The following is a 26439-nucleotide window of genomic DNA, read 5'->3' as shown; positions in this document are numbered from 1 at the left end:
CAGGATACAGCCCTTTCCTCTTTCTGAATTAGGCAGTTTATTTAAGATTTATTATGTTTTCTGATCATATACAGTATATGGTGTGATTTTTTGATATAGTGTAAATACCACCTTTTAGTTCTTTTGAGAAGTATTTTGGCATTTCTAACATAGTTTTTTGATGATAATATGCATTATTACACGGTTGAAGGTATTTTGGAATTTTGCTTCTTTGTTGTGAAAATGTCACTTGATCTTTTTACCTATTTTTTACTGGTTGGTTAAGTTTTGAGTGTGTTCACATAATTCTCTTTTGTATTTATTTGCTATGGTTATTTGTCTGAACACTGGCTTATGCAATAGTTTGCCACCTAAGCTTTGGAGAGAGAGACAGGTACTTGTGCGTAAGAAAGACTAGATTTGGTTGAAATGCTGTTAACATTTGCCAGAATTGGTTGATATTTCTGTGATTAGTTGTAAATGACATCACATTGGCACCCTTGTAATCTGAAGAGAAGGGCTGCCATGAATTCAGCAGCGTCTGGTGGATTACCGAGAGACGTGTGTCAGACGAAGGCTCACAACTCATATATTAATGTAGTGAAGAAACAATTTCACGGCTTTGGTTTGGGCTACGTCCGATTAAAATATTTTTGGACATTGTGAATTGCATTTTGTTTGACCACAGTCATCGGTAACAGTTCACAATTATGATAAAGAGTTAACTTTGTCACTGTTCCGATGACTTGAGTCCTTCAGCTTGTACTGTGAGTTGCAGGCAACCAAGGGATTTGCCAATGATCAGTATGTAATATTCCCACCTTCGGTACCTTCCATGAATAGTAAATTTGTGTTTTTTGAGTCAGTGAAGTAGTTTTATGCGACCAGTTTGTAGTTGACATATTTGTTTTCGTGGTTGGAAGATGACTGCTACTGTGACTTGTGAATGTTCGTAGAGGATATATAAAAACCAGTAAAAATCAGTTTATGTCAGAGAGACATTATTTCAGTAATCAATGATCGACAGTAACAGTTATTGAGGAACTTAAATAATTTTTCAGCACCCAACATATTTCTTAACTATGAACATCTTTAATTAAACTGTGTCGTAAAAGAGAGGAGAGGCAGCAAGATTCTTTGCAACAAATTTTAAGAACATTTATACTTGTTTGGTGCTGTAGAAATACCTACTCACACATTTAACAGAGACAAAGCAAAAATCCTGACACATTGTTTGAGAATTTAAACAAAAGCCTGTTTTCAAGCCTTTTAAAAAGATTCTTAGCTATAGACAATACCTGTTGTATTTTATTAATACGTTTATCTTTAAAATGTAACTACACATCTAAGTTAAACTCTATTACATAAGTATTTTTTTGCTTTTTATTTACAAAGAGCAGCAGTCTGTGAGCATGCTAAATGTTTCCCACATTGTTCTAAATAAGTGCGTGATATGCAGGATAGGCTGATATATCACCTACTCTAGCACTCAACAGTTGTACACACCTGGGTTTTCTTGTGTTACAAAATACCTAGTTAAGCTTTTGGAACGGACTTGGACCTTTTCTTCTGATTTTATTAAAACTAAAATAAATAATAATAGTAATAATAATGGTATTTGCACAAGTAAATCTGAAATAAGATTATTTTTTATTTCTTAAGAATTGAATAAAAAATCATTTTTGCCATTGCCTAGTGCTGTTATGTAGAGTCTAAATGATGAAACAGTTAAATCAAGATAGTTAAAAAGTTAAGATATGCCTAGAAATTACTGTACTTGTGCAGCCGCATACAAAAATTATGAAATAAATGTAGGCAATGGTAAAAAAAAAGTGTTCATAGCATTACATTTTTTTTTTGTATTAAGTTGTGTGTTTTAATTGAACTCTGCAAGCTCTTCTGAGTAAGTACCTACAATAGACACAGTATTGCAAGTTCGCATCACGGAGCATTTCCAATGACATGTGTTGTCACAAGAGCAGGTAAATAACACATTAGCACATCACTGAAAAACAGAATACCACACCCAACTTAATAACTTTTTTCATTACAACAGTAAAAGTTCAACTTTATAATATGTCCATGACCAACATACATAAAAAAAAATATTTTTAAAAAATAAACAATTTTAAAAATAATTGTAAGAGCTTCTGGATATGTATGAATTTTTGAAAATGATCCATAATTTTCTGTGAGCTGTATTAGTTTTAATTAAATATTGAAACACATCTTTGAGAATTGATTTTGTCAAGCCAAATTTTGCTTTTTGATAAATGCTTAATTTGAAATAGTATAAGCATCTTGCATGTTAACTTAAATTGGTCAACTTTACAGACACAAGCATGAACTTCTCCGTGAGATAGGTATTCTCGTTAACTTCCCAGAGTTGTGGTTGGCTCTGACTTCGCAGCCCCTGAAGTTCCGACTGGACAGAGCTCGGGAAGGTACCAACCACATGCGAAGCAACACTTCATCAAAAAAATATCTTATAAAATTGCATAAACACAACTATTATTTATTCAAAAACCTGTACATTATAAGAGTACAAAAAATCACTTACTTTCTTAAACTATACAATAATTTTTATCCTTGATATTTAATTTTAAAAACTTGCTGTCAAGGGCAGAAAACATTCCAAAATGTGTTAAGGTTACAAAAACAACAGATAACTATACTATACTATACATGAAACAGAGCTGTGCAAGAAGACATGAACAATGGCGATAGATATAAAAAGACGTTACAGTATGTACAATGTGACGCGTGTGACGCGTGTGACGCGTGTAACACACAAGGGGCTGGAGGAATGGATACGAGAGTCGCTGGAGCGGCTTGTGGCAGGCCCACGCCAGGACGACATGCTTCGATAAGCCCAGCGACTCAAGTGCACTCACAACCCTCGGCCAACACATCGTCAGGAAACAAGTATGTCCCTAACCTTACAAGGCATGCTTGGGAGACATTTTCAGCTCAGTGTGATTGGGGCAACACAAAAAGTGTGAACTTTCCACAATCATACACACTTCTTGCAATATTTTTACAGAAAATCTACAGTGGTAGCCATTCAAATAACACAATGCAAGTTTATGTTGTAATTTTGTAACTGAAAGTTACACCTTTCACTGCTGGCCTCCGCAAGTACACTCATGTTATCCACTTGCCACTAAGCAAAAATTCATAAAAATAATCTTAGCAATAAAGTTTGAAATACATACACTGTATGTACATTTTTGGCACAAACCATCCCTCGATCTAAAATAATGATACAGGCTACTGATGGTCATAAGACAGACTACTGATGGTCATAAGATACAATGTCAGCACATTAAAATAGGTAATAATAATCAGAATATCTAAATTTTTACATACATATATGCACATTACAAATAATTTTATATAAAAATTACTAATAAAACTTTAATTACAAAATATTTTGAATGTAAACAAATCATGAGATCATTTAATAATGCACTTTTAACAGAAACATGAACATAAAACCTAATGCAAAACATGATTATTGTGAATCATAATGGTTAAAAAGTCTAAGTAACTTTTACACTTGGGATTTTTTTTTTCAAGAATGCAAAGAACATTAACAACCCAGCCACTTCCCCCTCTCCTGCCTTCCCGACCATGATATGTTGCTATTATATGATCGGAATGTTGACGAGACCAGAAGCGAGGACGTCAAACACCGCGGCGGTGAACTGCAGCTCATGTACGCATCGAGATGACATTCGTGGGACTGCGACAGAGTAGTTGCCAAGTGACGCGTGAACATGTGAACGTCCCCTCGTGTTCGGACCATGCTACTGGGACATGTTGAAATGAAGAAGGTATGAAGAAGGTATCGAAATCCTAGAGCCTGGTCGTAGACTGTGCGAGGGTGACGCGGTGTGACTGAGCACAGAACAGCCACGCAGACTGTGCCTCATGCAGTCTTCTGTACCGTCGAGGGAAGCCCGTCCACCTAGCCCCACACATGTTTCCTCTGCAGGACAGTGTAAACACCGCTCACCCACACCACAGCATCTCATGACGGCCCGGCAGCCATGAAGTTGCCACACTACGAGAAGGTACGATCAAAGATATTGCCACAATATGACCAACTCTGCCTACAAGAGCCTGATCCAACAATAAATTACTACATATTGCACAAATGGATGATGCTGAATGACAAAACCAGTTGGTTTCTCAAATATAAATAAGCATACAGACACAAATATTTTCCTAACAAGCCGCTGTGTATAAAACTAACAACCTGTAGACTATTGGTAAACGAATAACTATACACACAAAACAAAACATTGATGTTAACAGATTATGTATATGAATACCTGCTACATACATTAGATTAGAGTGCTTCAGATTTGTACATATTGGTTTTTAAAAACAAAAACCAGCCAGTAGTTGAAGAAAGTGTATTCTGAATTTAGGACATATTATTACAATAATATTTATATTCTTATCCTACAATTAATTATTTTTCTAATTCAGCATGCACTGTATAAAGAACTAGAATAAGAAAAAACTGTAAAAATAAATATATCAAAACAGTATGACATACCTGGTCATATACAAAACAAACAAATATTTTGTGAGGGATTTAAAACTGTTGTTAGCATGACACAGGAAGAAGAAAATTAATGCTTAATGTTTCGAACATCTTAGCTGAGTGAGAATCAAGCTATACGTAAGATGGACAATCTGCAACAGTACAGCTGCTAACCATAATACTAGCAACCAAGTACCTAAGTCTGTCTTTTGTTTTGTAAGGCCAGTTAGACTGAGCAAGGAACCCAACGTTGCAACATGCAACCATGAAAGAAAGTCATTTATAAAGCAAGCAAGTGGAAAAACATCAACTGTTAACCAAAAATTTATGAACAGTAGAAAACAAATTCTACCCCGAGCTTTTATAGGTATTTTATATTAATCATGAAAAAATATATATTGTCAATAATTTGATTTAAAGAGTTATTTTAAAAAATGAAAATTTTATACATAATATATATATATATATGATAAACAGATCATAGTGGGTGTCAACGACACATCTGCGTCTCAAACAGTTTTCGGGGCACGTCAAAACGCAAGCCAAAGCTGGAAGCTGAACCGCGCTCGCACGGCGTCACGGCTGCTCCGGGCCGGGCGCGGTCGTGTCCACCGCGGACACCAGGTACTTGGCCTGGTCGCCCATGCTCTCTGCGAGCATGGCCGAGTACAGCGTGCCGAAGGTGCACTGCTGGCGCCGGCTGCGCCCCTTCCAGGCCAGCAGCATCTGGTACGCGCACTCGCGGAACCCCACCGTGGCGTGCTGGTGCTCCAGGTCCACCATTACGTTCTCCGGCAGCCCCAGCGCCCGCCCCAGGTTGCGCCAGTCCTTGCGCACGAACTTGGACGACACACGCCACAGGTCCTGGTCCGACAGCCGGTACTTGTTGTTCCTGCACGCACGCACGACCACCCTGTTACTCTGCACGCTCCACTACGCACGACCCCAACACGAAGAGGGCGGCACTCGCCAACGAAAATTGGGGAACGTGTCTAGTCGTGTTTTGGAATATACTGTCTGAAATTTCAGCCAACTGCTTGTCTAAAATGGCTGAAATTTCAGACAGTATATTCCGAAAAAATGACTAAACACATTCCCCAATTTTCGTTGGCGAGTGCTGCACTCTTCATGTTGAGGTCGGAAATTTTTCGGACAACCCTCGTATAGGCTGGGAACACTACATACTCAACATGGATTGCAAACTACATGTGTTTAAATTCTTGTTCTCTTTTCAAAATTGATACCGAACGAAACTATTTCATACATAGTTTTGACTGAAATGTTCCTGACCAAAAGTTATTCACATCCTTCGAGAACCGCCAATGTAACTAGTTGAGCTTCCGTCAACAAATTAATGTTTACGAACTTTAATCTGTTATCAGTTATAAAGAAATCCTATTATAACACATTTCCATTAATCTATGAAATACTGTTTAAATTCTACTATTTACTTACTTATCTCAATTTAAAAACAAACAAATTTACAATTTTTGCATTAATCACAATTACCACTATTGTACTTCTCTGACCTGCTATTGTAATATGAAAGTGAATTGTTTATTTTTTAATGCAGTATATTTTAAAATTTGTTCCTAAGCAAAGGAAGTAAATACACTATTTTTACTCATTTAATTTTGGATCAAAATTTTGAATTACGTGCTGACTACACCCAGTGATGGGTAAAACAACCCAGCATGCTGGTTACGTAAGTATTGGTCTATAAAACGACTGGTATGAAACAGAATAAGTCATGTTCGTGGTCTCTGTACAGCGATTACATTTTTTGTTTCATTGCTGGAGTATTTCAACACTGACAGTATTTCCTTTGGTGGATAAACTGGGGCTGTGTGGAAAAACCATACTAATTTAAGAATTAAATATAAAAAAAACTAGTTTAATTATTTGTGGTGAAACACATAAGAGTAAAAATTCAGTGATCAGGATACTTGTAGCAGGATCATGAACTGACTCATATTATAGTAGAACCCCGATTTTGCGAACACAGATTTAACGAAAACAGCGATTTAACGTAAAGGTTTTCAGGAACCATCAAAAAAAACACCAATTTATTAAAATAATAATATAGATTTCCAAAAAATGAAAGTAAATTGTAACGGAAACTTATTAAAAAATACACTCTGTGGTGTCAGTAATAGAATGGAGGTACTTTATATTAATATGTGCCTTTGCATCATCTGTCCAAACACGAAAAAATTAAAAAAATTGTTCAAATTGCTTAAAAACTCCGGGCGCTGTAACTGAATTGCGTAGGTGTGTACCATTTTGCGCGCGCCTGGACAGATAGACTGTCCGCGACACATGACGTCATGAAGGGTTTCTTTGTCCGCATCCCCCTCCCCCTTCCTTATCCTTGGCTTGACTCACCACGTTATCTTCCAATGACGCCCGCATAGTAACAGTGCTAGCCAATAATCACACGTTTCCAAATATTCCCTTTCCCATCCTCCAGGTTTTTTCAACTTGTGACCACGTCACACCAATACGCCATTATCATTATTCTCAGTAAGAGCTTTGTGCGCAGTGTTTAGTTTTTGGAATACATTTTTTATAATTGCTGTTCGGACTTCGATTTTATGCTTTTCTTCTTAGATTTTGACTACAGATTGCGATTGGAATTGACTACACTGCCTGTTCACTACCTGCTTAGCTTTTTTATTGGTACAGTAGAATCCCGCAGATGCGACCACTCACGGTTTCCGGAAAAACGGACTTATAAACGGAATGGTCGCATTAGAGATTTCGGGCCAATTCCCCCCCCCCCCCCCCCCAAATATATCCAAATACATAAAATACTCGCGCTAAATGAATTCGTGTCACGCGAGTTCGGCTATGCTAGCCGGCTGGTTATTTTCGTTCAAAACGTGTCGAAGGAACTTGTGTGGATCAGGTAGAAAACATTCCGCTATAAACGAAAGATATAAGAACAATACTATCCTGAAATGCTGTGACATGTTTTTGGAGTAGATAATCACAGCGACAGACCGACAGGATGCGCTCCCGCCCTTGCCGTCAGCGATGTTTATTTTGACAGCTCAAGCAATTATCTTTTCCACAACCCTTCACAGCGTAAAAAAAAATAAGAAGAAAAAACACGTTCGAATGCAGATGGAAAAGTAACTATGCAGTAAAATAAATATATTTACGGCCCTGCTAAATTTTTCTATTCAATAAAATTCGAGGTATTAGTGATTTTCTAGCAGAAACTGCTGTGTGACTAATAAACAAATTGTATCATAATAACTTAAACTTATAAAGTATTTACTAACGGCGAAGGACAGTCGTATAAGCCCATAAAAATATTTATTTTACCGAGAATGGACTATACAACCTGGCTTTTGACGCACGCGGTGTGGGAGGGGAGGAGGATGCTGACAGTTTCTCACGCAGAAGGTTGAAATAAGGGAGGGAATGTGTTGAAATGTTATTTGGTAAAAGGGGAAGGTTTTTTTTTTTACATGGTTTGTGGCTCTGGGAGGGATGAGCCTTGAAGAATTAGCAGGGGATGGGAGAGGTAAGCGTCACGTCACGTATGACGTCAAACCGCCGCTACCGTCAGCCTGGCCGGACGAGTTTCTTACGCTCTCACAGAAGCTACCACAGCAGCTTTTCGTGCGTGCGGGCGGGTAAGATAACATGACAGCTGAGACGGCTTTTCGTGCGATAGTGGACGCGCCGAGCTCGGCTAGACACTGCCGCGTGCATCGGCGGGATTCTACTGTACATGACTTTATTTACTGTTTTTGGATATTGGCTTTGTTACGTTTTTTTGACGATTCGTTTATGTTACTGGTATTATAACTGGACAAAACTGAGACATGGGTGGTGGAGCTTTTATTTTTTTTCCCGCTAAGCTCGCGTATATTGGCTGGCTGCTGATGGAAGGTCACGAATCTGGGCGAAGCGTTGAGTGTGTCATACTGCGCATGCGCAGCTCAGCGAACAGAGAGCCGCGGCGTAGCCGCGCCGTAACAACAGCTGACCGAGTACAATTAATTACCTTTCTCAGTGTACGGCGCGCTGTTGATGGTAAATTTCCATCAATTTGCGGCCATTTTTTATTTATTTTTTACTGTGACGCAATGTGTATGTAGCTCGTATTTTTTATAAACGCTGCAGGTTGCGACTGTATTTTAATAAACTTTAGCGTATTTCTTACACTTTTCATATTTTTTTTGCCTAATTTTTCACGGTTTCTGAAAATCTGTACGTACGACTGAGGTGTACGTACGAACCGGGGGCCGTACGAGCGAGAGCTGAGATAGCACGGCAGCACAAGATATCGGCGTCGACCCTGTCTACGATATAGAAACGTAGGGACGCGATTATGAGTGCGGGGGTCATTGAAAATCGGTAAATCGGATTTAACGAAACATCGATTTAGAGTAAACATTTTCGGTAACCATAGCACTTCGTTAAATCGGGATTCTACTGTATACTTTTCTTTAATAATAATTGTTTTTAAATAAGAATATCAATCATTTGATACCAAGAATCTAAAATAAAATAATATAAATTTGAAATCGACCGATTGTTAAAAATAACGTACCACTGTAAAACAACAAAAAGGGGGGGTACACGTGGCTAACTCGACAGTTGTACCTGTGCTCGTCCAGGGAGCGCTCGTTGCTGAGGGCGGGGTGTCCCCCGAGGCAGCTGTCGTCGTCCCCCTCGCCCTCCCCGCTGTCGCTGTCCTGCTTCTCCTGCTGCTGGGCCATCCTCAGCTTCTTGGCCGCCTTGCTGCTCTTGTTGCCGCTGCCCGTGCTGGAGCGCTTGCGCGACTTGCGCAGCTCCTCCGGCGAGTCTGCGCAGCCCACCACCCACCTGTCCTTCGTGTGGTCACCAGTCTCTGGGCATCAACAAGAGCTTACAGTGTTCACCCGAGCAGGACACGTGCAAAATAATATGTGTATTTTTCATTTTAGTAGCCAGGACTAATATTCCCCCCCCCCCTCCACCCCCCCATTTCAAGCTCAACTAACAGGACATAACGGCAATAAAATTACACATTTTCCATGTCTCACAATGGTTTAGAAAAGCTATCATAATACCAAACTAGTGTATCCATCTCCCAGCATTTAAATTAAAAAAAAAAAAATTTTTACAATTTTAAATAATACTGTTATATATTATGTAAACTAGTCAATAAAATTTTTCTTACAAAATACACATTAAGTTTTGATAAAAATTTTAAAAAAACTTTTAAAACCAACATGAAGCACAAGAAAAATAAAATACTGTTACGAACGCAAGAGACCTGATTGGCTGGCAGCCCTGCATGTGCGGTTTGTTCTTCTGAGCAAGTGTATGCATTGTCATCATCGTTTACAAGTGCATGTAGTGTACTCAAAACATTTACTCAACTATTAAGTGGCATTTTGAAATCCACGTACAAAACTGTATCTTAAAATATGTTGCTGCAACTATCACTTTTTGACTTTATGTCCACAGAAGAACAATTGCAATTATATTTGTTGTAGTAGCCTATCGTAGGAGATAAATTTCTTTCTTTCATGTCACTACCAGTATGCAAGCCAAAAAAAATTAAGTAACTGGTCGTTGCAAGGTTAAAATCTCACAAATAGTCAACGTTTTCAATATTGTCCACACCATTCATTGTTCTGCTACTGTTTAGTGACAAGAGTAAAACATACAATAATATTTAATTATTTGTTAAATTTCTTAAATGCCTAATATAATACCAGTGTCATCCATGATTGTAAATTGTTTTACACTTAAACTATTTGTTTTGAGTTCGGACTGCTGAAAATTACTTCTCTAAAAAGTTATTTTCCTGTTCATTCATCCCCCTCCCCCCTCGGCCAAAAAATGGAATTTTTCCCAGCTCTAAAATAGAGCATTAAAATTAAAAATTGTATCTTTTAGTGCTAGAGAAGATTTGATATGAATTTTATGTCAAATACACCTATCCCTCACTTAGCACGACTAATTCGTTCCTAAAAATGGCAGTGTTATTCGAAATTGCATATTCTGAAGCATTAGTTTCCATTAATAGCAAGGCTAATTTATATAATGTTTTCCAAAATTGTGCAGGAATATACTTAACATAATATAAATGCGTTGAATAACACTCAACTATAAATATGTTACACCATTTATCTTTATATGCCTCACTTCGTACTTTGTATGACAATTACGACACTGCGTAGTGGTAGATACGTGGTTATGTACTTTATCGTCAGTCGGCTGGCTGACTTTCCCGCCTGGGCGTGACCTCCAACTCACGTCGCGACTTTTCCAAACCATCCTTTACTGACAGTGAAACCGATATTACTGCCGGGATAATTATAATTTAATTTTTCAAAAATCAAAGTACTTATTCGCATATTACCACCTGATTCACACCAATCCTGTCAAGCCAATTTTTTTTCATTGCAACATTCATTTAACAACCTTTTCCACGTGAATCATCTGTTCATTTCTGTTCCGGTATCTAATGTCAAATATATTCCCGCTAGTACAAACAACAGCATTAGATTTATATAAACTTTTGGTAAGAGTCCTTATTTCGTACGAATGTGCGCACAGTTGACTTGCTTAAAACTAAAGTACGTCCAACATAAGCGTGGTCTTCATGACAATCTGCGCACCGTAATACTTCTAGGTTTGTCTCAAATACTTGAACACGGTGCATTATGAGTGATCAAGCACGTACAGTTACCGGCAGCTGAATGGGCAGACGTTTCATTTTTTTGACCTGCCACTGACTAGACTGAGTTCACGGCACGGTATGTGGCCAGGTGACAACGGCACGGCACGGCGGCATACGCGCGGACGTAAAAAACATTTGGTCCTTTACACTCTATAGACACAATTTAAATTGCCACAGCGGATGTTTGTACAACAGCCGATAGCGTAGACAGACCTGCGCGCGATTCTCTTCACCCCCCCCCCCCCCTGTCCCCCTTGTTTGGCTAAATGTATCTCACAGCACATGTTCACAGAAGTTGAAAAGAAGTTGAAACAGACTTCGTGGCGTCGTGCTCGACTTTTTTATTTGCCTACCGATATTTCGTGCTAACTGAAGTTTACAGACGTGCTATTTGAGACTGGGGCAGTAAAATTTAAATTGTGCTAAATGAATTCGCACAATCTGAAGCCGTGCTAAGTGAGGGATAGGTGTATATTCAATTTGTGGTGAGAATTGAAGTTAGGTTCAAATTGGTAACAAATTCAACCCCACCTCTTCGAAAAAAAACCAAAAAATTTATCCCCAGAGGCCACGAGAAGAGGTAGGATCTGAAGGACACGGACCTGAGTCCGAGTCGTCGGCGGGCCGGCTGAAGGGGCGCATGAAGAAGTAGGTGCCCTTCTTCTGGCTGCTGTGGCCGGAGTCCTTGGAGGACGACGCGTGGCTGTCGGAGCCGCGCGAGTCCGAGTGGCTGCTGCCGTCGCCCCTGTTCGAGTCGCTGATGTTGGCCATCTTGAGGCGCAGGTCGCGGCTGGCCGCGTACAGCGCCTGGATGAACTCCTCCGGGGTGCCGCCCCGCTCGCTGTACGTGTTCATCATGGCCAGGAAGGGGTCGGACGAGTACTGCAACCAGAGCCTCATGCCATCACCGCTCACAGTCTCACGACACCAGCACACAGGTAGTTGAACCAACCTGCCAAGGATTTAACCACCTTCACAAGTTGTCACATCTTGGGAATACAGGCTTACAAGAACACAAAATGGCACAGTTTAATCATTTATTGATAGTTTTTTCATTTTTTGCTTGCTGGTCTGCTTTTACCATCATAAGCATTCCATATTTAGTGACTTCAAACAAAATAGGAAACAGGGTTGAAGCAAGAAGCAGAGACATTTTGCAGCATCCACTTAGTGTAATCACATCTTGCAACACTAGCATTAACAATAATTATACTGTGTCCTGTAACTTAAAATTATTTATGTACTCAACAATGAAAATACTACTAATTTTAACTTAACTCAGTAAAAGAACTCTATATAGTAAACTTACTTATAAAGAAAAACTCCTAATAACAAATATTTTACATGTTCTATAGATAAAAACACACATATACTAATACTTTTCAATATTATCTATTTATAATTAATATTATCACAATGTGTAAAAAAAATATATTTAAAATTACTGATAGGTAGAATTCCAACCTTCTTTAAACAAATATTAAATTGGAATCCAAAGAATACTACTAATATATCCCTCGAATGCAAATATAGATCCCAATAGCCAAAAATAGAATAATGTACAAGAAATGAAATATAAAAACAATGGTTTCAAAAAAAATATAACCCCTTAAATGTTTGCTTCATGAACTAAATTTCCAAAATCAATACCTATTGCAAATTTATTACTTAATTACACACTAAAAATACAATATCTTGGAGATTATTAATGTAGAAAAATACAGAGTTTAATATTCTCATTTAATAACAGTTATACTAATGATGTTAAAATAGGAACCAAACTTTCTGGTGCATATATAAACCATAAAATAACTGTTCAAATATTCCCAATAAATTTAAAACTTAATTTCAAAGGCTGTTCATCAGCTCTACCACCGCTGAGTCAGTTTATTACAAGTATGATTCTTGTGGGAGTGTTACAGCAAACTTTCACACATGGTTTCCAGTAACTTACATTATTCTCTAAAATTGCTCATAAGGGAACTCTTTACAATAGCAATAGATGCAGCTTGTTCACAGCCCCCAAAACTAATATTTCATTACAGCCACTATTGTTATCACAAAAACGATGAGAGATGTTAGTGGAAGTCACCTGACTTGAACACACACAACACGCACCTGGAACTTGCTCTTGATCTCATTCTTGGTGAAGCCAATATACTGCGCAAACTTCTTCCAGTTGTTGTTCTCGGTGATCTGCAGTGTGCTGGCCAGTTCTGTCATGGCAGAGTGCGTCCAGCGCTCGCTGTTGGTCACCGTGGTCGTCTGACTCTCCAGGCCCGACTGAAACAACCACGCTCTGCTACCACACTGGCCAGCTCTGTCATGGCAGAGTGCGTCCAGTGCTCGCTGTTGGTCACCGTTGTCGTCTGACTCTCCAGGCCCGACTGAAACAACCACGCTCTGCTACCACACTGGCCAGCTCTGTCATGGCAGAGTGCGTCCAGCGCTCGCTGTTGGTCACCGTTGTCGTCTGACTCTCCAGGCCCGACTGAAACAACCACGCTCTGCTACCACACTGGCCAGCTCTGACATGGCAGAGTGCATCCAGCGCTCGCTGTTGGTCACCGTTGTCGTCTGACTCTCCAAGCCCGACTTAAACAAACACGCTCTGCTACCACACTGGCCAGCTCTGACATGGCAGAGTGCGTCCAGCGCTCGCTGTTGGTCACCGTGGTCGTCTGACTCTACAGGCCCGACTGAAACAACCACGCTCTGCTACCACACTGGCCAGTTCTGTCATGGCAGAGTGCATCCAGCGCTCGCTGTTGGTCACCATGGTCGTCTGACTCTCCAGGCCCGACTGAAACAACCACGCTCTGCTACCACACTGGCCAGTTCTGTCATGGCAGAGTGCATCCAGCGCTCGCTGTTGGTCACCGTGGTCGTCTGACTCTACAGGCCCGACTAAAACAACCACGCTCTGCTACCACACTGGCCAGCTCTGTCATGGCAGAGTGCATCCAGCACTCGCTGTTGGTCACCGTGGTCGTCTGACTCTCCAGGCCCGACTGAAACAACCACGCTCTGCTACCACACTGGCCAGCTCTGACATGGCAGAGTGCATCCAGCGCTCGCTGTTGGTCACCGTGGTCGTCTGACTCTACAGGCCCGACTGAAACAACCACGCTTTTCTACCATACTGGCCAGCTCTGTCATGGCAGAGTGCGTCCAGCGCTCGCTGTTGGTCACCGTTGTCGTCTGACTCTCCAGGCCCGACTGAAACAACCACGCTCTGCTACCACACTGGCCAGCTCTGACATAGCAGAGTGTGTCCAGCGCTCGCTGTTGGTCACCGTGGTCGTCTGACTCTACAGGCCCGACTGAAACAACCACGCTCTGCTACCACACTGGCCAGTTCTGTCATGGCAGAGTATATCCAGCGCTCGCTGTTGGTCACCGTGGTCATCTGACTCTCCAGGCCCAACTGAAACAACCACGCTCTGCTACCACACTGGCCAGCTCTGACATGGCAGAGTGCATCCAGCGCTCGCTGTTGGTCACCGTTGTCGTCTGACTCTCCAGGCCCGACTGAAACAACCACGCTCTGCTACCACACTGGCCAGCTCTGACATGGCAGAGTGCATCCAGCGCTCGCTGTTGGTCACCGTGGTCGTCTGACTCTCCAGGCCCGACTGAAACAACCACGCTCTGCTACCACACTGGCCAGCTCTGTCATGGCAGAGTGCATCCAGCGCTCGCTGTTGGTCACCGTGGTCGTCTGACTCTCCAGGCCCGACTGAAACAACCACGCTTTTCTACCATACTGGCCAGCTCTGTCATGGCAGAGTGCGTCCAGCGCTCGCTGTTGGTCACCGTTGTCGTCTGACTCTCCAGGCCCGACTGAAACAACCACGCTCTGCTACCACACTGGCCAGCTCTGACATAGCAGAGTGTGTCCAGCGCTCGCTGTTGGTCACCGTGGTCGTCTGACTCTACAGGCCCGACTGAAACAACCACGCTCTGCTACCACACTGGCCAGTTCTGTCATGGCAGAGTATATCCAGCGCTCGCTGTTGGTCACCGTGGTCGTCTGACTCTCCAGGCCCGACTGAAACAACCACGCTCTGCTACCACACTGGCCAGCTCTGACATGGCAGAGTGCATCCAGCGCTCGCTGTTGGTCACCGTTGTCGTCTGACTCTCCAGGCCCGACTGAAATAACCACGCTCTGCTACCACACTGGCCAGCTCTGACATGGCAGAGTGCATCCAGCGCTCGCTGTTGGTCACCGTTGTCGTCTGACTCTCCAGGCCCGACTGAAACAACCACGCTCTGCTACCACACTGGCCAGCTCTGACATGGCAGAGTGCATCCAGCGCTCGCTGTTGGTCACCGTGGTCGTCTGACTCTCCAGGCCCGACTGAAACAACCACGCTCTGCTACCACACTGGCCAGCTCTGTCATGGCAGAGTGCATCCAGCACTCGCTGTTGGTCACCGTGGTCGTCTGACTCTCCAGGCCCGACTGAAAAAACCACGCTCTGCTACCACACTGGCCAGCTCTGACATGGCAGAGTGCATCCAGCGCTCGCTGTTGGTCACCATTGTGTGCGTGTTGTAGTACATACATATATATGCATATATGGACACATATATATACATATATGTTATATATGTATACACACACACATGTATATATCCAAATTATCTGATACATTTGTACCCAACAAATTTAAGTTTTCTGACCAAAGTTCTTCTCTAATGTGTCAAGCCTAGTTGTTGCGAAGGCCTTGTTTCACATTAAAAGCAGTGTGATTAAATGCAAATTCTGTTTTCCAAACTTATAAAACTCAATGACCGAAAATCTACAAGTGAAATATTGTAGGTACATGTACATATTAACAGATGGTCCCAACACGAAAGACATAAACGACCACCCACCCAGGGGCGTAGGAACCGGGGGGGACAGGGGGGACGTGTCTCCCTGAACTTTTTGAGTGGAGGGGACTGTCCCCCCCCCCAACTTTCTAGACCATGATATTTTTATTTTATAATATTATTCTGCCCAACTTTATTTGTAATTTCTTCACTCATCATATTTTATCTTAAGGAAACAATAATAATTTTAACATCGATGTATCCAATAGTTAGATACAAAAACTTCTTAGAAAGTGCTATTGTGCACTTTTAAAATCAAAATTTTCTGGTGGAGGACCCCCCGTTTTAGTAAGAGGGGAATGGGTTTACATGATTTCAAAATGATTATTTGTCCGCCCCAACTTTATGTACACAGCTACGCCAATGCACCCACCTTGTACAGGTTGAACTCAAACAGAGGATCCTTGGTGCTGGTGTTGACGACTCGGTCCACCGACACTTTGCCGAAGGTGCCTCGCTCCACAGACACATTCTGCTTGAACCTGCAATCAGAGGTGACCTTTCAGCAACCACGTCTAACACAGTGTCTCCAGTTCGTGGGTAGACTACCGCATGCAGGATCACACTCGATGCCCATTCCCAACACCTCTGTTAAACAAATGCCACTTACAATTTCAGGAAACTTAATTTTATTTCATTGAAATTTTTTTTTCAAAAACAAAACCACATATGGCAGGATTACCATTTTAAAATCAAAAAAAATATATAAAGATATTTTTATGTAAATATTACATCCAAAACATATTAATTACATTCAATTTAGCATTAATGAAAAATAAAAATGCTATAAATGATTACAAAAGAAAAATTAACAACAAAATCCTAAAATATCAATAAAATTAATTAATAATAACTTATATATAGAGACTGGAAAAATTTGCGGGTTCAACAACCTCCAGGATAGACTCCACTATCCTCTACACACTCGGGCAAATGCCAACTATTCATTGGCTGTGGACTTGTGAGTCGTCTCGACTGGGTAGCCTGTGATTCGACACTTCTATGAGTGAGGGTCTCTAATTGGCCCTCATTACTCCAGATTAACAGTGAACCAATGGCAGAAGAAGCACTAAGGTATAATTATTTGAATTGTAGCATTTCACGAATTGAATCCACAAGTTTTTCAGGTCTCTACTTATATAACATGAAGGAAACATGACTCACTTGCAGGCGTACTGCTTCTCGAAGTCGCGGCCGCGGAAGTCGGTCTCCTCCTTCACCATCTCCTCGTCCTCGCCGGCCTCCACGTCCGCCTCGAACATCTGCGACTTGAGGCGCACCTGGATGCGGCCCGGGCGCACCAGCTTGGGCTTCAGGCTGGCGCCCACGCGGTGCCTGCCACGCGCACGGACACCACCGTCACGCCACCTCTCGCACGACCGACACTGCTCCGTCACGCTACCTCTACGAGGCCTCACCTGTAGTTGGTGGTCTGCGGCACGTGGTGGTCAGAGCGGTAGCAGATCACCTCCAGGCCGAAGCGGTTGTTCTGGGGGTTCTCGTCCATGAAGGCCTGGCACATCATGGAGAAGGAGATGTAGGGGTAGAAGTACGACATGCCCATCTTGGCCTCGTGCAGCGACTGGGTGAGGATGTCCCACACCAGCTTGAAGAAGGAGAAGTGGTGCACGGTGAAGGACACCACGGGCTCTGCCCCCGGCGCGGGCAGGACGCTGGGCGGGCCGATGTCCTGCCACACCATGGGCTCGTCCTCGCGCGTCGAGCTCTGCAGCACCCGGAGCACCGCCCGCGGGCCGAACCGCGCCACGATGCGGTGGTAGTCCGGCACGGGCAGCGTCACGCGCACCTGCACACCGGCACCCCACGTGCTCGCATCCTCGTCGACAACCTACCTGCTCGTATACCTTCACAGAGCTAGTCGCCGTACGGGACCCCTTGTTTCCTGGCACCGATACTCAACAATACATTTTATAGAATACAGTTCCTTTTAAATTGTATTGTGGTTTCAATTGAAGTAGAAATCAATGAGTTTCAATATAGTACAAGCAATTTAAATTTTAGGTTGGCTATAAAAATAAATAATTATTAGTAAAGTTAACTCCTGAAATAAGTGATTTATGTATCCCTGTACTTCCTCAGAAAAATCCCAAATATTCCTGCATGGGAAACACTGTGAGGAATATCGGTATAAATAGAAAAAAAAAATGTGATTGTGGGAAAAAAATTGAGGATGTTCAGGCCCTGTCACACTGTCAAATATTTGACCATTAAGTTGGAGGGAAGCATTGGACGGAAAATGGCTTTCAATTTTTTCCATAAAATATACTTGAACGGATAACCTCAAATATGTTTTAAATAATGTAACAGAATCAATCTTTATTTTTGATCTGAGTATCTCAAACTTTTTTTTTCTTCTCAATTTTAAAAAACAAAGTATGGATTCACAGTGCTGGACGGAATTTTTTAACTTGTTATTATGTTTGTGCTTTTTTAAAAATTTTGAAAATTAATAAATTTAAATAACAATAGAATTTGTTATGTAATAAAATAAAATTTCAGTGATTTTTTTTAAGTTATACAAACATAATTTTTACAAATAAAATGTTTTTTCTCACGACATTCATATAAACATTATTTTATTTATTTAACCTTAACCTCTTAAATCAACCATGTGCTCTTCGCCATTCTAAAGAATCATTCAGACTGAAACTGATGTAATTTCCGTTTGCACTAGGCACGATTTTGTACGGCCAATCGCATTCAACGTTCAAATTATTTTAGAACCTCTCCTAAATGCAAAATATTTGATGGAAACTAAAGTCATCCAACTTGTCACACAAAAATGACTGCGCTAGTGACATTTTTGTTGGTGTCATGACCCTCCAACTTTATCTGACACAACATATTGGAAGGTGTTAGACAGCGTGACAGGGCCTTCAGTAATGTGCGAGTGCACGTACAGTGCAGGAAACAACTCATACCGTACATGGGAATTACATTCCAGTGTCTACCTGGAGGAACAAATAGGTATTACACAACCCCCCCTCAGAAGTGACCAACATGCTGTCTTTGTTGTAGGAGATGGTTGATAACGTCGCTAACAAGAAGTAACCACATCTCACCCAAAAACAGGCCAACCGGTAGCTGTCCCACAAATTTCAAGTATTCGTAGACTATAATGTATGCAAAGAGGTGTGACATCTGGTAGAAAATAGCTGTAAATCGCAATAACGGGGAACTCAACATGATTGCAGCCTATGAGCAGTATCAATAACCACCGTGTTTACTCGGAGAAGAGTCGTCCCTTCGCATGGGTCGCTTCCTTAATTTTGGACAAACAAATCTAACTTATTCACGGTAAGAGTCGCGCCATAAATCTCTCTCCAGTAGAATACAAGTGAAGTCTTTATGGTCCGTGTCTCAGCTTATTGCCTGTAAGAAACACTGGCGTCCTTCCCTTCTCCATCTTTTATTACCCTTCCCCCCTCCCCGATCACCAATGCTCTAACAAAAAATACCAAGGAAAATGTTTCCCTTCCCCCGCCATTCTTCAATAACAAGCATGCTCTTTACAACAGTTTTATCATGAATGAAATGTTGCAATAGAAAGCGTAGGAAATCTCAAGCAATAACGATGTTTGTTCACAGCTGCATCACAAAAACCTGTCGAGATAGAAACAAAATGACTGAGTAAGGGGCCAGTTCACGGACACTTACAATGTTGAAAGAGGGAGAACCATAGACATTGCTGCACGGCCACATGCACTCACTCACGGACTCCCCTCCCCTCTCCCAACGGCTATTTTTAAACAAACACATTATATTTACTCTTGACATAATTTATTAAAAACCAACACAGGCTAGTTATTTAAGCACATAGTCAACCACAACAGTGAATAGTTAATTTTTTTTTTTACCCAAAATGGAAAATTTGCATATGGAGAGTAGTACATTCTATTAAACAAAAAATGGGCATAAAATCTGCGACCCATGTGCGAGAAAATACAGTATGTCACGATAAGTCAGCAGTGAAGCATTGCCCTTCATCCAACTTTAACTTTACAACCCAACCTTAACAAACACCTGTCTTCGTTTCACAGCGGAAAAATGCAGGAAGCTGCAACAAGATTGTATTGTGACATTTTATCAGCCACTTTTCATTAGTCATCACTATACTCTCTCTGGCGAACGAAACTGAAGAGCTGTCAAGGTAATTCTGAGATAGGGTGGATTTCATATATTTACGAGTCACATGGTTGTGGTGGAAAAAACTATGGGTGGCAGTGGCATGGAAGATGTGGGGTGAGGTGCTGGGTAAGAATCTTGCTGTCAACAAGCTTATGCAAGAGCATTACGAGCTCATTCGCTTTCTCAGGCAGCTATCGCTCATTTGTTTACGGAGTGTTGCGAGGAACCTCGAAACTCTCAGGGCAATTCACGAGGTGATAAAACTTGTCTTCTCCGAAAAAATCTTTTCTATCATAGGTCAAACTTTTACAGAGTGCTGTATTCAGCACTACAAAGACTCTAGAGGACAGATACTGTACAGGTAAATTATGGCTGCAGTGTTTCAAAGCAAGTTACTATGATGCAAGACTTCGTGAGAGCGGGAAGAACAGGCGACCAGAACCTTCGTTACACTAAATCATTCCCTCTCTAACTCCAAAATATGTCTAAATGTAAGACTTCTTTGCTGGCTCGAGAGTTTGAACGTTCCATCAGTCAGGGATGTTGTAGAGCTCAGGGATCAGATCAGTTTTGGTGCGGAGTTAAGACGGACACGACCACAGAGCAGGTCCTAATGGGATCTACGAAGGTTGACCTTCGAGAACAAAAATTTTTTTTTTTCAAATAACTTTGAAAACATGGAAACAGAACCCCTATGGATGTTTATTAATCTGGTAACTATGGCACGTGTTAAAAGGAAAGGAAGCACTTGATGCACCTCGGCAACGAACATGCAACAGGCTTGTTAAAGAAGCTCACGGGCGGGCGGGCGGTGTCGAACTGGTGGCCGTGGGGGCCCAGCATGACGATGGGCGAGGCCAGCGCCCGCAGGTCCCGGGGCTCGGCCCCCCGGCCGAAGGAGGGCTCGCTGTCGAACAGCACCCGCACGTAGGCGTCCAGGTCCCCGGCCAGGCAGCCCCGGGGGAACTCCACCTCCACCCCCGGCACGTCGTCCAGCCTGAGGCGGCCGCCCGGGCGGCAGCGCACCCGGCGCATCACCTCGGGGTAGGGCTCCTCCAGGATCACCGTGAACAGGCTGAAGTGGGCGGTGCTGATCACCAGGCTGCCGTGCCTGCGACACCGCGCCTCGCTCCCTCGCAACCTCGCACCTCCGTGTGTCCGACCAGTGCACACTTGGTGATAACTTCAGTCTGCATACATTGTAGCCTCATCTTTCATTTTTTGGTTAAAACTTTTAGAACCTGAACAATTTTTTTAATATTACAAACTCTTTATCTTCAATAAAATTAAAATAAACCAGAATTTTGGTGGTTTTCAATTTTAAAAATATATTTTATTTTATTTTTTTTTAATGTTAATGAGTGTATTTAAAACACAAAAATAAAAGATTTTTTTTTTTTTTTTTTAAAGCAAACTTCATCAAATCCTAATTAATTAAGTCATAATATTGAGAGTTGGAATCAAGAAAAATACTGGTACAAAGTGGCAATTTCATGAAAATTAAATGCTTTACAATAAGACCAAAACTATGGAAATTTCTCTTAGATATATGCGTGCTTTATGTTCCTAGTGCTTTCCGCAAATGGAGGGAGCATCTCACCACATCGCTGCGACGTGGCAGAACTTGTTTATTCAACCATGATGGGAAACACTCATCCACAACACAAGTTACTACACTATTTTCTTTAGCTGTCATTAATTACAAAAAAAATCAAATGATACGTTTCATTCCTTCTTTGCTAACAGACTGAAAAATGATGATGGAAATGACAGTATAGAGGCAAAATATTTCTAGGAGTGGGAGCCTGGAAGCAGAAGGGGGAAGGAGAGAGATAAATAAAGTATTCATGTGTTTGATAATACTTGTCGATTCCAGGAAACATAAAACGCTTGATCGAGTACTACCAATAATTTCCCCCCTTCACTATCATTCCATCATGTCTATGCCCAAACAGTCTTTAACTATTCATGTCGTCTTTTTTTTAATACTCTAGAAAATATTAATAATTTTCCTTCACTCTTTTGTATAAAAAAAAATACGACCCTACTCTCAAAAACAACCAAAAAAAATTAAAATTTTGAATGTTGTGGCGTTTGCGGCACCTCGAGACAATTTTCGATCAAGGCCCCATTTTGGCAAATTGATATTGATGGGAAAACACAAGTTTTGACAGCTGTTACCAAACAATTTGATGAAATTCATTTTTTTTTCATTCCGCCCTGACCGCATGCACGAGTTTGCACACATCTTGTGCGTGTTTTTTTTTTTTGTAAGGAAGGTTTTTGATTAGACGATAAACTTCTGATGCAAACTTTAGTGTTATGGAGTTTACTCATTAATCCTTGAGTCATTGTTTACAGTATGAAAATTAAAATTTTGTCTTGTCCCATGAGTTTTCTGGTGACTACTTCACACCAGTGGCGTATCCACCAGGGGCAAGTCCGTCCGTCCGTCCCCCACCCGAAAAAAAACCAGTGGTCTGCTACATTAATATTGCCGACAAAAATGATTGTTTCTGAAACCAATAAAATATTTTAATATAATTAATGAATTTCTTGTGGAATCATAAAATCTGGCGGTTGGATTTTATTTGTAGTGTGAGTAGATGAAATACAAATTTAGTAATTTGAAGACATTTGTTCTCTGGCTACTCTGAAATGCTAGTGTGAACACTCGGTGTAGCTCCCTGAAGGAAGGGTTTGAACTGCATCTCGGTTGCCACGAGGATCCCCATCGCCGCACCTGTAGCAGTAGTCCTTGCGGGGCAGGCGCTGCCAGTGCGGGGCCTGCCGGTCCGAGGTGTTGCTGCAGAGGCAGGCCAGCCACGCCTCGTCGGCCGGCTCCACCGCCAGCCGGATCACGATCAGCGCCGGGAAGGACTCGTGGAACTGCACCCCGTGGGGCTCCATGGACACCACTGCGCTCACGTGGTGCACCCGCATGCCGCACCACAGCCCCCGCCTGCCGGCACGCCGCTTCCGTCACCGTCGTGCCACGCTACTTACATCACCATCAAGGGTAATGGTATCGGGCACCGGTTTATTGGAACATTTGAAAATGTGCATCAGCTCACAACAGAGCTAGAAGAGATCATTGGTCATGGAGTGGTACTTTCAATGTGGTAAAGGCATTTTATTTTGTGGAGAAAACAATTTTGTTACATAAGTTAACAACCAAAATTGCAAATAAATAATGTCATTGAATGTCGTGGAAGAGACATTCAAATAAAAATATACATTCTACTGCACAGTGTTATTGGGCATACGTAGACTACATGGTTGTGCGGCATTTTCTCTATGGTTAATTTTGTTTGGTGCAGTTCTCTGACACAGAACCATATAACATAAACAACTAACTGTCTAATGAGTAACATCTAACAATCAAACACGAAATTACATACTAACATGTAACAACAAATGAATTATCTACCGAAGAACATCAGAGTTTGGTACTGACATACTTAAACCAAATAAAACATGTCAAAGAAATATAAGTAACTATAGGTAATTAATTTTATATAATTATAAATTCACTATAGGCTACTTGGTAATTAGAAATAAGCACCTTATATCTTGGCCTATATGAATATTTTTGTCCATTACAAAAATACAAATGTAAGCAACAAAGGTATCGGACACAACTTACTGACTTGTTCCATGTGAAATCACCAAGCTGTGGTGCTCAACCATTGGTACAATCTCTACATCTCTATTACTGTTTTAGTTTTAAATCTGTGTCTGTGTGTGTATACATGCATATATACCATATGTTTAAAACTACTGAACATAATTACATAATTCCATGCGAGATCACACAATTTTAAAATTAATAATTGTTCTAAAGGGTTTTTTTTTTACCGAAAAAAAGTTTTTTCAATAAACAGTTCAACACTGTTTTTATTTTATGTGCCACCATTGTGAACCAAGGCTTGATTGTCTTCACAACGGGCAGAAACAGGGTATCACTGAGGTTTCGATAGGTCATCGCTCGCATCGTATAATAGATACAAGTATTTTGTTTTCCCTGATACAAGGAAAACTTTTATGGCTTTCAAATAATGTATCAAAATAATTTAATAATTTTGAAAATACCAAAGTCAAATGACCTTAATATGACTGGTTGGGACCTAAATAACTAGTTAATTTATAGTCTGCTATAAAATTTTAATTTTTGTCTAGCTGGTTAGAAGTTTTGTATTCTGGCATTGTGAGACATTGTGAGACAATTTTGAAAAGATGTATGCCACATCAACAACTAGCCTAACATTAAATAAAACTGAATAACAACATTATGGCAATAAACAGTTTAGAGAAGTTTCATCGCATTACTCTTTGTAGTATAGAATAGCAGAAATAAAGCTATCTTTAAATATATTAATTCCTTTCCACTGACAAAAAATCAAAAAATTTATGTCACTTCCATACATTTTTTTTTATTATTTGTATCTGAAAATATGCCAAACAGACCAATGTGTCCTAAATAACATGGAACTTAATAAAACACGTACCATTGAAAATACATGTAATATCTACCAGCTAAAAAGACAAAAACAACACCTATACATACGGATAATGCTTAATTACATGACACGGAAGGAACATTTTTTGCTAACTGGCTGACTAAATATGACCTGAATGTTTTCGTAGACCACCAAACCAAATGTGCATGTGAAGACATACTCCACCTTCATTTCACAAATAAACTGAACACCTCTACCTAAGTGGACACACAAAAACAGAAGCAATATTTAGGTCTAGCTTAGTAGATAATCCATTCATCTTACCTGTACAAACTTTCACCTTCCCCACTTTTTATGTTTATACTGAAGTCTCCAGTGTAGCCCGAAGAGTTTACCGTAGGAATAATTGCAACCACGTCTTCAGTCTTGAGGTAAGTAACCTTCATACTTTCCCTCAAATGTCTGAAACACTCCAGTTCGGCCTCCGAGTCGAAGCCACCAGGCTTGCCAGCATTGTCGCTCGCGTCCGAGTCCCAAGGAGCTGTCGACAGATCACACTCCATCTCGTCCTCCTCCTGGATCGTGGTTATCCCGTCACTGTCGCACGACAGGCTATCCACGTCGCTCATCGAAGGGCAGTGACAGCTGTTGCCCGGGCTGTGACACGGCGACAGCTCCGTGCGGAACGACGAGTTCTTCGAGTCCTCCGAGGCCGTCCCGTAGTCGCTCGTGATGCTCGCGCGGTCGAAGGAACCGGACAGGTGCAAGGCCTTCAGCCCCTGGTGCAGTTCCGTGGGGAGAGAACCGTCAGACCTCATCTTCTTGTACCTCCTCCGCGTAAGTACCCCGTAGCTGCTGCCGCGGTTCGACACAGGCAAGGAAGGAGGCCCCATCACAGAGCCACTGCCACTCGAGCAGCCTTCCGGGTCTAACATCTTCTCCCATTCTTTCATAGATTTCCTGGTCAGCCGCTTACGAAGACCGCCCTTGCTACCACCACACGCCAGCGCGTTGCCATCCTGGATGTCAGACTCATTTCTCTCGACCTCTGAACCAACTACGAGTATCTTTTTCTTAGCTTTGCAGGTCCTACCTTTGCTACGAGTTTCAAGTGACATGGTTTCATGCTGTCAAAATAGTACATGAATAACTAACACCAACACACACGTAGTTCCTCCCTCAACTTACTTTACGTCCGTGGTTACTAACCACCAAAACTTGTAACATTAGTGTTTCAATTTAACACAATAAATAAGTCAACGCCAAACTATTATTAGAGACAGAAAAAGGTCTTCTAACCATTATTAATAATCGACCAGCAAGTACATATATATTATATTTCGTATCATAGCAGTTGATATAGAATGAAAAGGTAACTACGTACAATGTATTTTAAAAATACAAACTTCAATATAATAGTTAAATGCAAACAAAAGTTTTGGTTAGTAAACAACAAAAAAACAACACAACGCTACCAGAACAAACAGGTCGTAGGCAAAGATAAAAAAACACAACACCACCATTTCAACAAGAAGAAAATAATGGTAGACAGGTAATAATTCAACCATCTTTATTTACCATAGGGAATAACTTTAAATTAATTAAAAATATTGTATTCCAGAACTACAAACTCCGCAAATGTAACATTACATTATGGTTTAAGATAATGGCTTAGTTCTATAAATATATTTTAAAAAATCTATATCTATGTAATAAGTCTGGATT

At 41.2% G+C, this 26439-nt stretch overlaps 1 protein-coding gene across 1 annotated transcript; it reads right to left on the bottom strand.

Annotated features, from left to right (window-relative positions):
- Positions 1-2470: 2470 nt before the first annotated feature.
- On the bottom strand, positions 2471-26195 carry LOC134535489 (uncharacterized). The gene is made up of 10 exons (XM_063374621.1): positions 25039-26195; positions 22998-23216; positions 21053-21365; positions 17524-17912; positions 17270-17440; positions 16479-16587; positions 13344-13508; positions 11828-12107; positions 9155-9356; positions 2471-5426 (listed from the first exon to the last, which is right to left on the bottom strand). The coding sequence occupies exons 1-10, from the start codon at positions 25830-25832 to the stop codon at positions 5111-5113; spliced, it is 2958 nt and encodes a 985-aa protein (XP_063230691.1). The 5' UTR covers positions 25833-26195; the 3' UTR covers positions 2471-5110.
- Between the last annotated feature and the right edge of the window lie 244 nt (positions 26196-26439).

The sequence above is a fragment of the Bacillus rossius genome, chromosome 8 (assembly GCF_032445375.1).
Source record: "Bacillus rossius redtenbacheri isolate Brsri chromosome 8, Brsri_v3, whole genome shotgun sequence".
Classification (NCBI taxonomy): Eukaryota; Metazoa; Arthropoda; class Insecta; order Phasmatodea; family Bacillidae; genus Bacillus; species Bacillus rossius.
This window is presented reverse-complemented; position numbering and strand designations above follow the sequence as displayed.